We start from the raw sequence: 14,876 nt of genomic DNA on the forward strand, positions 1-14,876 counted from the left end.
TGCCCAGCTAACAAGGGTACATACCCCGTTCCAAGCTAGGCAATTACATTTTTATATATTATAATATTTAACAAATTAATATAGAGCACAGACAAACAAAATATACACTTATTCGGATACACATTTTGATTCATATACATACAGACATACACACATATACACACATGTATATATAAATATACACATATATACACATGTACATACACACACACGTACATACACCCATGCGCATACACATACATACATTCATAAAAACATAGACAATTTATTTATGCGAAACTTCATGGTTGTCATCTATAAATATTTTTTTTTTTAAATTATTCCTTATTTTTTATATTTTATTTTTGACATCCAGTAAGGTTCTCCAATCCGTGGCATGCATCAACTTTTCTGACTCCCTACGACCAATGTCATGAAAGAGCGAGGTCAACACCTTCCGTAACTTGACAACACTCCCGTCTTTCCACGATTCTGGCAAAAGGTTATGGACCTTTTTGCCTACGTTATAGTGTTGTCTCGATGCCAGAACAGTGTTGACCCCTTCACTTAGTATCAGATCCCTATTAGAGTATCTTGTATTATGGTTGTGGTTGACGCTTGGGTAAATGTCTCTCTTTATGTGTGTAACCACTACCGTTCTCAATATATACTGTTGAATAATATTCAGTACTCTGGATTCTTTGAAGAGCAATTGAATTGAATCATTCATTTCAACCAAAAATACGGAAAAATAAATAATAATTATAATTTTAACCTTTAGAATAAATTCATAAATATAAATATTTATAAACCACGTTATTTTTCAATTATAAGATACTGAACGGCTCAGACCAACTAATTATCCGAAGAACGTGAGTAGAAAATCACATTAAAACAAGTAAATTATGCATACATTACAGAAAAAGGTTAATTTGATTGTGTGAAAATGCGAGTCTATGGCGAAATTTTGTAATTTCATTTTCCATCTGAATTGGTGGTAATTACGTAAACCTTTTAGGGAACATTTTAGTAAAGAAGGGCCATGGAAAATCTGTTTATATTTTCTACTCTTGTGGTTTTTGTAAATTAATAACCACTTTATCATTTTAACATCACGATGGAAATGATTTGACTAAAATATGTAATTACATATTTATTAAAAAGCTAGTATAATGATATCTATGCCATACGTGTAAAAAGATTTTAGTTCAATCGATACACAGTACCATATTAGTATCGTTGTAATGAAATAATAACTTAGATTCCACATTTTTTCATCGAGTGTAGAAAACATATCTGAAAAGTTATAGCGGCTGAAAAATTAACCATTGCACTTTATTTTGTCAGAATATTGACATCTAAAAAAAGAAATTATGTATCAACATTTTTCCAATAAACTAAAAATCCAGTATTTTTATATAAGCTCTTAATTTTTTACGTTTTTTATGAAATATATTTAGAGCAGGTGTATTTTATATTACAAAAAAGGGACACAAAATACATTACAGATATACAATTATGATTAGTTACAAGATTAAGAAAGTCAATTTTTATGGCGGAGATCTTTAAGAAAAAATATATGTATAAGTAATTACACTATTTATCTAATACTTAATACTGCTAGATAAACTACATATATGAAGGGAGAAACCTACATTAAGACACGCGAAAATTTAATAATAAAAATAATGAAATTGAAACACCAAAATATAAATTGTCTTCATTCATTCATTCATTCAACACGTGTTTCAGAGCCAGACCGCGAAACTTCAGAGAAACCTTCTCGTAATTAACTTTTTTTAAATCCTGATAGTTTTTTCAAAAAACTTTTTTTTTCATAATTTGGAAATGGAGTAAATCCTTGATTTCTCGGACTAGCATATTTTTTACAACCCCCTACCCCTCTGCCATCCCGCCGCATCCTTTGTCCGCGTCCGGTATGTATCGCTTCGTTGGTCGAATACGTTTTTTTCCTCAATTTTTTTTTCGTAGGGAAGGGGTAAAGATTTGTGGAAAATAATGCTCATCCAAGAAAATTAAAGATTTACTTTATTTACAAGTTATATAAAAAAGGGGTTTCTGGAAAAAAAATACCATAAGGAATGTTTCTCTGAAGTTTCGCGGTCTGGCCCTGAAACACCGTGTTTAAACTCCGGGTCGAAAATCCACCATCTTTTTCTGTTCTCGTGTCTCTTGATAGTGTCAAAGTTAAATATTTAATCATTCGTTTCTTCACTGAAATATTTCACTGTCTTTAGACGGGCACCTGAAGCGTAAAACTTTCCTTCCATGTAACAAAAATCCAGCAGCAGATGAAGGCGAGAGTTCGCCGACTCAAAACCGAACTCCACTTGGCTCGGAGAAAGAAAACTCAGGCACAAAAACCGAGTTTAGCCGACCCTCAGCGACCTTGTGGCCCGATCCTCGAGAGTGCAAAACCAATCATGTAGTCTCTTTAAAATATTTCGATAGCGAAAACATCACCCCCAGCCTAAGACAAATCAGCTGGAAGCCGACCTGCCACATTTCTACCGCAAAAAAACAGACAAATCTACTCCAACAAATCAACCATGCGCATACGGACCTAAAATGAACAACGGACTCAGCTATTACAATTTGGTCATTTTGTAAAATGACAATGGTGGTTACAACTCCCCGATTTCAACGGACTACATTGAGTCAGTCGTTGAGTCGATTCCTCAATAATATTGTTCGGAAATACGATTTTAGGAGTAAAGGAGAGCGCGTGGATATCAAATGATACTTGGCGTAGTAATTGAAAAGCGAGCAAAACTGAAAGTCATGAGAGACCGTGAAACAGATCCCAATCAAATGTTGTTCTTAAAAACAACTACAAAAAACGAGACAATATTGTCTCGAGATCGGCTCACACGGACATTGAAGACCTGCTTCATTTACCCAGACCTGTGCTCGGACGGACAAACGAAACATCTTGGATTTGCAAATAAACGCAGCAGAAGCGGCATCTCGCAGAAATGTCTTTTTTAAAATTTAAACCCACAGGCCAAATATGTGGCAAGACAACATTTTCCCTGGTACCCGTTCGCAGTCCCAGTGCAATAGGGTGGTTGAGTCTGATATAGAGCGAGTGTGTGACATCTAAAAGAATCATTCCTGCAGGACCCTTAATCATCCACCTCCCTCGGACCTTTTCGATATCCAAGCAGAAGATGCTCAAATAAATATTCCCATCGATAAAATCGATCAGGCGGTGAAGTGTATGAAGAATGGAAAAGCGCCGGGCGAAGATTGACGTGGAAGTCAAGCAATAAGGTCTCCTGAATGCGTCTGGTAATGTCCACATGCTCCACTTGGGAACGGATATGGAAAAAAATAGATAAAATGCATCAAATCATTATTTTTTTATTTAAACAATGGAAACAAATTGTCCAAATCAAATCATTCTCCAATAGCTTAGCTTATAAATGTTTTTTTATTATTAGAATGACACGGCGCGGCGCGTGTTATCGAGAGAAGGGATATTGCTACAATGTGACCATCAAATAATTGAGTGTTGTGACGTATTTTACCAGCATACAAAAACAGTGTCGACTAATGTTTTTTTTATATTGTATTTATTTTGATATGATATATTATTTGTTTTATACTGTTAATTCTTTTCATGTTTATTGTTATTTTGGTTGTTCGGAAGTGTCAACGTCACGGTTCCAACACATTTGTTCGTTTTGGGATTCAAAAATAATAAAAAAACGGTCATAATTTTTATATGCATAAGGGACGTAAGTACCTACCTTGTAAAGCCCCGGTCCAGCAAAGCCAGAAAAGCGCCCATTTTGCCGTTCTGAACCTCTGCAGCCAGGAAGGACGGAGCATCATCAGACCACACCTGGTATCCTGCTCTTCATCATGGCCTTTAGACTCCTCAGCAGTTCCTCGTGGCCCTCCATCAGGACTCCCCGCCTGTAAGGGGAGAAAGCTCTGCGTGGACATACTTGACATTTTGATACTGTAGAAATCTTTACCACTTTTCACAAATTTAGTTTTAGTTATTAAAGTTTTTAATTTATTATTTTTGGGGGAGTCATTATTATTTTACGGAACTATCATAGATTTATCACACTTTTAATTTTAAAATACAATTATTTTATCCATTTAGCCATCATTATAGTGGCACTATGGAACTTTTATAATAGAATACAAAATACAAAAATATTAATTCTATTAGATAGATATTTCAACTGAGACATAAAATAAAAAAATAAAATAAAACACTTAAAGTATAGAAGTGATATACGGATCGGTGAATATTACACAAGGGTAAAGTGATCACTTAAACCATCTTAAGACCGATCATAAGCCACGTAAGCATAACCTTCTTAGATTTTTTTTCGCACTACAACAGGTCAAGAGACCCAATTACAGTGGTGAATTATAGCACGGAACACCCGGGCTTGAGAAAAATCACCTTTTTTTTTTTTTTTCAACGGGAATCGAAGCCGAAACCTTTCGCGTGCGAGTCAAGCATCTTATCCACTACACCACGGAGGCCGAATTATCATAATTATTTACCTATCCGCACCCGGCGGATCATACATGACTGCTTTCGTACACCAAATGCAAATCATCTTGATCATCTCTCAGATGTCTCACGGTCCAGGTGCCAGTCCAAGGACAGTAGAATATGACATTGAGGGGAGATCCTTAGCCCACCATCCACCCGCAGCTGTTATAGAGTCCTGGGGGGCTCTCTGCCAGCTGCGGATGGAGGAAAGTTATTATAAATATTCCCAAGGAATACAAACTCTATGCAGATTAAGAAGGGGGGTGGAGGATGTATGAATAGAGGCCAACACGTCGTCCCCACCCCTCAAGATCCCCTCAATGCCTCTGTTTTTTTTATTCAAAAGCATGTATCTATACAAACAATTTACATAAATAAACAATACAAATATGCAAAAACAATGACTATAATAATAATAGAAATGAGTAGAATGCGACAGTGTAAAACCACCTTCAAAGCAAATATTTTGCGTTAACTCAGTCAGAAATGAAATCCGGGACCTCAAGCGTGGTAGGGAAATGGGCCAATCTCTAAATTACAACGCGTGTTTATCTCCACTCGATTTTTTTCAGCATTTTTACCTAGAGAGTAAATATTGAAGGAAAAGCACTCACGAGAGTTCTGGTTTTACTATACACAGGGAATTGTAATGTTTATCTGCCTCATCGAGTTTGATTTAGTACGTCGAACGAATTGTTGACAACGAAAAATGACAATATCCAACATAAGCCTTTCATACAATGTGCCACTCACAGTGCAAAGAGCAATAAAAGTAGTAGAGTTAAATTCAATAAAAAAGCGGTTTATCAAATTGAAATTTTAAAATGTAACTGGATTATTGACGAAAAAACATTGCTTTTTTGTATGAGCGAAACCGATAGAAAGACCATTAAATGTAGTTATGCAGAAAGCAGCCAGCAATAGAAAAGTGAAACTGAGATAGTAGCACTTTTGTGAAAAGAGTGAATAATCAAATCTACACAACAGTTGGAATGTTTTTGACTTTAACAAATGATAAACAATAAATGCATTAGTTTTTTTTTATATTACAAACAATAATCTAATTATGTATTTGACAAGTTTTGATGATTTTAGTACCCTAAGATTTTTCTAGTGCTGTGGGTGTTTTCTGCAAATTAAGAAACGGCGTTTTTGTGATCGATACCATTTTCCGAAGGTGTTTAATACAGTTTTTGGTATGAAAGCGGTTTGGCTGTTTTTAGCAAAACATAGAATTGACCTTACTGCACCCGACAACATCAATATCTCATTTTTTCAAAAATGTAGACTGGCTGCTTTTTGCATAACTACGTTCTATTGGTCTTTAAAAGAGTTTTCGAGTATACGGAGGGATTTAAGAGGATGGCGGTAGCTGAGGATTTTGATGAATATGATTTGAACATTGTTTTTCTGTCACTCTTTCGCAAATGCCTCCCCAATACTGTGCAAAAAAGACAACTGCACGTCGAACTAATTATGCCAAACCAATCGACGACATGCTGTCCCATTTTACGCATTTCAAAACTGAACAGATTTTTTTTAGAATGAGTATAACAATGAAATTCTCTGTGTCGGTACCTTTTGTAGTTTTCAAAATAGTTATCACATTTGTGTATCGTACGTCCAAAGACGGCAGATAAAACTGGACGCTTTTAAGGGGTTTCGAATGGTCCTAGTTCGCATAGTAAATTATTTATCAAAAAAACAATACTATAAGGACACGCCAATGGTAAATAACTATAGTGTGTAAATCATTGCTATAGTGCCATAATCCAGAGAGACAATATGGGACTACGTTTGTATTCAGAAAAGTATAAGTTTAAAAGTGAAACCTTCACAGCTAACTCTAACGTCATTCAAAAATAATAAGATCATCATAAAAATTATCAGAATCAAGCAATTACTAACAAGACGAGACAAGTAATACATTACAATCATTTTCATGTAGTTTGTCTCCTTTAAATGATGTCGGAAGTTCCAATTAAAATGTAATATAACAACATAAATCAGTGTATACTACAGTACAGAGTGCATTCTGGTTCCAATAATTATTCTATAAAAACGCAGTGAATAGACGCCATTATGTGACAATCTTCAATCCAATTGTCGAATTCAATGGGTGACAAGGAATGCTTCAGTAAATTTAGGAATTAATTTGACAGACTGGGATCTACCGCAAGCTACAGATATAATTAAGTTAGTAGACTCCTACTATTTCCGTTGACCGTTTAAATTGAGTGCTTGTTTTCAGAAATTTGCGTTTGGAGAAAATATAATAAATTACGCAGGTCGTCTGAGCCAATATATCAAATATTTATGTATTATCTATAAACGCCCAGAAGGCTTTTATACGACAGGTATAAAATTAAAATAAGAGAGCTTTATGGTACAACAAGGTAACATATACAAGATACTTATCCAATAAAAATAAGGTATCAAATGACATTTTTCTTTATAGGTATGAAGATAAAAGACTGCATATAAGTAGGTAGGTACGGAGGTTAATAATGTGCTTTAGAAAATATTTTAACAGTTTTAGGGAAAAAAATAGTAGGTATTTATTTTATAAGCAAAATAGAAAAGGTCAGTGATTTTTACAGCATTTGAATAATCTAAATTATTTTGATTTTACCGCCGTCAGAATTTTTACTTTAAAAACTGACAATAAAAATCGGAACATATAGAACATTTATAAAAAATGTCGCTTAGTTTTTTAAATATTAAAAAAAAAACAAAAAATTACTGTCATGTCTTTGGTGCGACATACGGCATTTAAAAGTATAACCCCGTAGCTATCATAATACACTGAACGTTTAAAAAAATGCTCCAATGAACCGGAAATATATCACAATACATAAAAACGCTACAGTTGATATGTTATTGTTTACAAAAACCTGTGTCATTTTTATGAGACGCTCATTTTTATCAAAACCATTAATGTTACTTTTTTCATACATTTTGAAGAAACTTCTTCGTACAATTAAATCCCCTATTTTTTACCGCTAGTAAAAATAATTTTCTCTATCGAGTTTTCTGTTGCACTGAACTTCCTCTATATATAAATTGGCAAACATCGCTAAATTCGTTACAAAACGTACGTTCATAGTTTTTCTATATTTTTTGCTAACCCTATTTCTACCAGTAGCTCTATCGATTGGAGCGATCACAATGAACAATAATGAACATGCTTAAGCCTGTGTAATCTCTAAGTCGACGCTCGTGTCGGTTTTTTTTGTTTTCCTCGTAAATAGATACAGTTTACTGGCAAAAAATCTGCGTTTACTATAAAAAATCATACAATATATTGGATTTGCAAAATAGTAAAGAGTATCTGATCCGAAAAAGTGAAAATTAAATTACAATTACTATGGCGACTGCTTTTCTTGACATTTGGCTTGCCAACCGCCGGCTTAGTGCAATGAATAGCATGATAAATAATAAATAAATAAATAAAAATAGCTGTTTTGGAATGTTCTCCATATTTACACCGGTAAAATTCAAATATGTGATTGCGCAGCAGGGTTATACGTGGTAAAACGTAAATATTTTGAAATTTTATATTAGGTGTTCACGGATGTTCACGGTGATCACGAATACGACAAACAACCATGGTGAGAAATTGTTATCACGTCGCTTTTTAGCACATTGACAGTTATTTGTGATTGAGCAACAGAGTTGTGTTAAAACATCACAAACTAAAAATAATTTACAAATTAAGTACAAGTACTTGTGGCTTATTTAGAATTTATTTAGCAAATCTTTTCTGGATATTCTATTCTTTCATATTTTTTTTGGGAGCAAACTTTATAACATAAACAAACTGCCGTATTCATAACTTCCGAAATTCTATCATCGGTGCGGTGGGAGCTTTTTTTATTTCATAACATGTTTTATTTGTCTTTATAGTATTAAATACTCGCAGTAGTTGTTTTAAAATTGTTTGAAAAAAACGCTTAAGAACTCCTAAACGATTAATTTGTAAACAAAAATATATCGAGAAAATTTTCAATTAGTGAAAATTGTTATTATTATTAATACTGTTAATCATTATTATTAATTAACAAATCACAACAGGGATGGAGAATACCTTAATTAAGGGAATATGGAAGTCTAGGCATTTACAGGGCTTATGACCTGTCATTGACTGGTTTAAGTGGCCACTTTACACACTGTGTTACATTCACCATTTTGCCTATGTTTGAACATCTATATTTCTTCAATCCTTCCATTTTTTGATTTTAGTGAAGTTAAAAAGCTGAAACCTTTATTGTTGTGAAGAGATTCATCTGACTGAATTATTTCACATACTAGGCAACGCCTGAAAACAATTTTTCCATTTTTAATTTCTTCTCGGACCAGTTGGTTTCATTCATTATTGATGTTGATTATTTTTTAAATCTAAAAAAATGCATTTGTATGAGAAAGTGGTAAGCATGTTTTTTTTTACAAAAATATCAGTTAAACAACAAATCCATTTTCCGAAAAAAATTTCAATATATATATTTTTTTTAATAAGAAAATAAATATTTGCGTTCTTAATATTTACCCAAATATTTCATTTTGAGGGCCATTTTCAACGAGTTGTAAATAACTCACTATTAGGAAATAGAATCAAGTTGGAGTAAAGTGGGATTCGAACCACGGAACTTTGGTCCGTGAGTCCGAGACACTAGCCACAGGACCACAACCCAATATGATAATTTATTTTAATTAGTTGATTCAAATTATGTATGCATGAATATTTCCCCATTTTCGCACTAACATACCGCTTCGTTGTAAAAAACCGAAGTAAGATGAAGTGCGCCTCGTGGTGTAATGCTTGGCGCAGTCAAATCTGTTATACAAAAGGTCCCGGTTTCGATTCACCTTTCAGTAAACACAGAACTCAATATTATTATAGAAAAATACACTACACTAATTTAGTGGCTGGACTGGTATTCGGATTCGGGCATAAAACTGATAACTGATCATCATACCTTCAAAATTAACCGTATCGAATGAGCGTACACATGCAGTGGCATATGCACCACTAAGCGTGGGTAAGAGCGAAAAAATGTGTAAGTCATAGATATATATTTTTGGTTATTTTAAAATCCGATATCACATAATATTTATAAAACTAAATTATAGTATGAATAGAATTCTAGAAAAATAATATGGATTCATTTTAGTCAAAATAAAATGTGTTTGTTTATCTTCCGACTAAATGCCTATTTCTAATCATTAAAAAAATTCAAAATGTAAAAAATATTTTAATTACTCTTTTAATTAAATAATCTGACATATTTTTATGAAAAACGATCACGAAACTTTCACATTATGTAACATCAAAAGTGTACTTTTTTATCATAGTTTTAAATTTCTAAACATCGCACAAAACTTTAACGAAACGCGAAATTTTCCGGCGTCCTGCGCATTTAGTTACCCGTCTTCCCGCCAAGAGACGAAAACGTTGACTGAAACAGCACAGGGTGATTTCCCGCTTATATCCCGCGGACTTGGGGATATTGCACTCGTAGGTGGATGGGATTGTGGGATAAAATGTACTACGCATGTACCAGGAGCTCAGCACCTAGCACACGTATTGCGTGGTGAACAGTATTACCTAGTTAGACCGTTAGCATTACACATATGAACCAAATCGTATAAAATATGCTACCCCGATACATAACTGAGCGATGTTTTATGTATAATTAGTGTTTTAGATAATATTATAAATAAAATTATCAATTAAACTTCTTGGTTTAGTTTCACCTTTTTTCATTTTGACCAACTAGCGCTTTCGCCTAAAAAGGCATCTCAAGACTGATAAATTGTTTACAACATTTTGAATTTTTATAAAAAAAATTTTTTTTAATTTTTATAAAGTTAAAGTATTTTATCAAGGGACAGACAACATAAATATTATTACAACTGGTTTGCAAAAACTGATTTTTCGAAAAGTTTTAGACCGAAATAAATGATAATTTTATCGAAATCATTAACTATTGAGTTTTTTCAAGAAATTTCTACAAAAAAATCTATATGTACAATTTGTGTATTTTTCGGTTTTTTATGCAGGTGTCACTAATTTCCTCTAAAATTTTTGTTTAATTAAAACCTTTTGTCATTCTTTATGTTAATTAGAACAAAGTGTTTACTATTATTTCAATTTATAACTTTTAATGGCTATTATACCCAACTATCCGAAAAAATCTTTAGATCAATTTTGACTAATCCATAGAAATATTTTCCTTTGATTGAATAAAAAAATATTTAAATGTTCTTAATTTTTTTAATATTTTAATTACTAAATCATATTTTAGCGCATTTTTTTATTATTAAATTTCATAAAAGGTACATGTTTTTTTAAAAAATTCTTTACAGATCTTATTTTATACATCTAGTAAATGTTAACACTGTAACTCTCCAAAAAAAGAGACTAACTCTTGTGCCCGACTACGCTGCTGTAGTTGTTTATTTATAAGAGTTTATATAATTTTAAATATAAAAGTACATGAGAAAAAAAAATATATAGGATATACAAAGAAAAAAACATAAAACAATAATACATTAAATGTATTTTAATTTTTTTTTAAATATTTTTTACTTGATAAAGAATTTGCATTTTTATTATTATCTGTCAATTTAGTTGGCGGGGTTAAGAAGCATTATCAAAAAAGCACAAATAAAGTGTAGACGTGAAAAGTTTATTTCAATGGGATTCTACCCTGCAATGTTTTATAGTTCCTGGACGAGCATCAGAAGCATGAGACTGATCACCTTACCTTCTTTATGACAAAAATAATCGTGATACCAATTCAGTGTCTTATGCATCATTAAGTGTGTATAAGGAATTTATAAATTAATATGTAAGCATTAAAATACATAAATTTACTGCTTCTTTTTGTTTTTGAAAAAAATACAACAAAATCTCTTCACTAACTAAAATGACGACAAAATCAACGATAAGGTCGCTTTGACACATCTTGTGATAGAAAGTAATACGTAAGTGATTTTTTTTAAATGTGAGTGGTATTTGAAGTAAGAAGTAACATTTATTAAACATTTTAGGAATAAAAAAAAACATTATAAATTGCCTAAACTTTAAACGGCTCATCCACTCACTTTATTTATATTTAAAACAAACATGTGATTTATCATTAATTTGCTTTATTGTTATTAAAGTTACATTTATTTATTGTTAACAGCTTGTTCATAAAACAGAGAGAAGACAATTGACACCCACGAGCACGCGCGAGACATTTCAAAACGGAAGTAAAATTATGAAAATAATTTGGGTACGATTAGGTATTATTAAGCTGAAGTCTTTCAAATTTCTACATAACGACAGAGAAAGATACATATTTTTCATATTATTGACAAAGTACTCGTATACTCGATCAAAATTCTAGATAATTAATTTTTTATACATTTATAATGTTCATGTGTACACAATATAAAACCTTATCAAATATACTATATTTTTTAAAGTTGTTTATGTTTGTATAATTTTGTGATGTTTTAAGTTAAGTCTGTCTTAATTATTATTAAATGACATATATTGTTATACATTATCATTGATACTTAAAAATAATTTTATACGTATATTATAAAACTTTATTTTATTTTGAACTGTTACTGATATTTTAAATGTTTTTTAAAAAAATATTTTTTCATTCACATTTCTGCTTTAAAATGTTACTGTTTATAAACTTTCATATAAATTTATTATGTTTCAAATTACTATTAATATTTTGAAATGTTGACAAACTCAAATATTGTAATGGTGAACATTTATCGCAGTCATAAGTCAACGCTCGTGTCGGTTTGTCTTTTGTTTCCTCGTAAATTAAATACAGTTCACTGGCGAAAAATCGGCGTTTACTATGAAAAATTAAATATATTTTGCTTTTGCAAAATAGTAAGGTGTTTCTAACACAAAAAAGTGAAAATTAAATTACAATTACTATGGAGACTGCCTTTTTTGACATTTGGCTTGCCAACCGCCGGCTCAACGCAATGCATAGCATGATAAATAAAAATAGCAGTTTTGGAATGTTCTCCATATTTACACCGGTGAAATTCAAATATGTGATTGCGCGGCAGGATTATACGACGTAAAACGTAAATATTTTGATATTTTATATTAGGTGTTAACGGATGTTGCATTGTGATCGCGAATACGATTAACAACCATGGTGATAAATTATTATCACGTCGCTTATTAGCACGTCGATAGTTATTTGTGATTGAGCTACAGATATAAATATCCAAATTTTCATACAAACAAATACATTTTCGAACATAAAATACGATTTATTTTATAGAGGGTCGAAGATTGGAGAAAGACTCCATTCACTTCCCACTGTAATCGGGGTCCTGGATTCTACTTCTATTTCATAAAATAAATTATATTTTTTTATCTCACGGATAGATAGGCTGTAGTAATAATATATTGCTAATTTTATTACCTGATGCAATGATCCAAAATTCCGTTCACTCTCATGCTTATGCTGCTGATTTGTTGATCCATTGCTTCCTCTATAGGCCGGGTTCTTCGAGAACTTTCGCATTCCTGAGAGGCCAGACCCGTTGGATGGAGGTGGCTGATAGTCATCGTCTCCATCATCATTCAGGTCTACCGTCTCCAGCTCCAAGTCTCCCTCGTTGGTGCTGGCGAAAGCCTCATTCACATAGCCCTGCTTCGACGAACCGTTCGGTGGAGACTTGATCATTATGGATTCCAAGTCGTCTGAAAAGAATGTGTTTTTAAAGAATGTCAATTAGAATGCAAAATATTTATTTGTCTAGACGTTGTTAATAAACGGGTATTTTTTTTTTTGTAGATTCATAAATTCCATTTAAATGGCAAGACATTTGATGATTTTGAGTAGGCAGATAATTAATTCCGATTAGACGAAAGTTATCGTTTTTGATACCTCCTTCTGTTCGCGTTTAATCGAGAGAACAAAAAAGAAAACAAATAAGGGATAGGTTAATATAAATTAATGTATGTACGAGAACAATATGTACAATCCAAATTTAGTTAAATATGAATGTTTGTGTATTTTACACACTTAGCAACATCACGAAATTCATCTATATACAGGATGCCCTAAGAAGTGACTACCAAAGGGAAAATTTAGGTGCCTCATATTAAGATGTATCCGAATCACCCCCATAATTGTCATAGAAAGTGTGTAAACTAACGAAAAATAACTCTTAGAGATAAAATGGCGACACGAGTAGCAGTAAACACAATGAGAACGACAGGAATTTTCCATCTCAGTATCTTTGAAGGCTGATTTCAGCAAATAATAGCCATATAAGTACTACTTTTTTTGTACAATTACAAAAGCTTAGAGTGTAGCGCAGTTATCAAAGTTATACAGAAAATAAGGTATTGCCTTTTTAAATTTTTAATTTTAAGTTAAAAAATCAAATCTGACTCGCTCAAATTCTGCATTTTAGGTCAAAACTTGTGTAGCTTCGATTGATGTTACGAAGCTGATTATTTAATGCGTTGAATTAAAATTCAAAAAGAATAAACTAAAAAAAATACTAAAAAAAAACCTTCCATAAATTATAAAAATAAATAAAAGGCGATCCGGTCGAAAATTTTCAAAAACTCATTAAAAAAATCTCAACTCGAAAACTACGCAAAATCGCGGAACATACCCGGGGGTGATTCGGATACATCTCAATATGAGGCACCTACATTTTCCCTCGGACGTCATTTCTGCGGCCACCTGTATATTAATATTATACATGTACATACAGCTTGCGTACCACATACCGCACACTGCACCTGAAGACATAAGTCTCCTTTGCGGTGCCCACATACACGGAAAATTTGCTCGTTGTCAAACGAGAAAAGCTTGCCCGAAGGAGCTCTCTGAAATCTGGTAGCCTTGGCATCTTAGTGCTTAAAGAAAGTAATCCAGAAGTAGATAATATGCACTTCATTGGATTGAGAAAAAATGGAAGTAAATGTACACACAATAAAATTTTGATAAATTAAATTAATTTGATATCAGATTTTACATATAACTATGAATCTTCGGATTGAAATATTTTCTAAACATATTTATTTGTTCTCTAGTGAAGAGCATATCAGTTAGCGGTCGAACATTATGTTCAAGGACGGCATTAAAGTAACTTGTTTCGTATTAAGTAACTTCATAAGAGTAAAATTAAACATGCCATAGTAAAATGGATGATTTGAATATATCTCAATATTTCTATTATAAAATTAAATGCGATTATAAAAACAACTAAATTATTTTATAATAGTCGTCAATTTTCATCTAAGAACGTGACCATAGAATTAAGAATAGTCCAGAAATCGCATACGCACATCAAACAGAAGGCG

At 32.4% G+C, this 14,876-nt stretch overlaps 1 protein-coding gene across 8 annotated transcripts in view; it reads right to left on the minus strand.

The window, feature by feature from the left end:
* Nucleotides 1–14,876, minus strand: part of Oatp26F (Organic anion transporting polypeptide 26F) — a 110,343-nt gene that overhangs the window by 78,179 nt on the left and 17,288 nt on the right. For 4 of the 8 annotated variants that reach the window (XM_088228848.1, XM_088228851.1, XM_088228854.1 and 1 more), the window contains exons 2-3: nt 12,976–13,256; nt 3,753–3,921 (exon numbers count right to left, since the gene is read on the minus strand). In XM_088228848.1, coding sequence (XP_088084974.1) covers nt 3,753–3,921; nt 12,976–13,256 — 450 coding nt within the window. Of the gene's footprint in view, nt 1–3,752; nt 3,940–4,530; nt 4,717–12,975; nt 13,257–14,876 lie in introns of those variants that run through there. The other 4 variants (XM_088228847.1, XM_088228849.1, XM_088228850.1 and 1 more) reach the window with 2 other exon arrangements.

This window comes from Micrasema longulum, unplaced genomic scaffold (genome assembly GCF_059751315.1).
Source record: "Micrasema longulum isolate JH-2025_06_02 unplaced genomic scaffold, ASM5975131v1 h1tg000611l, whole genome shotgun sequence".
NCBI lineage: Eukaryota > Metazoa > Arthropoda > Insecta > Trichoptera > Brachycentridae > Micrasema > Micrasema longulum.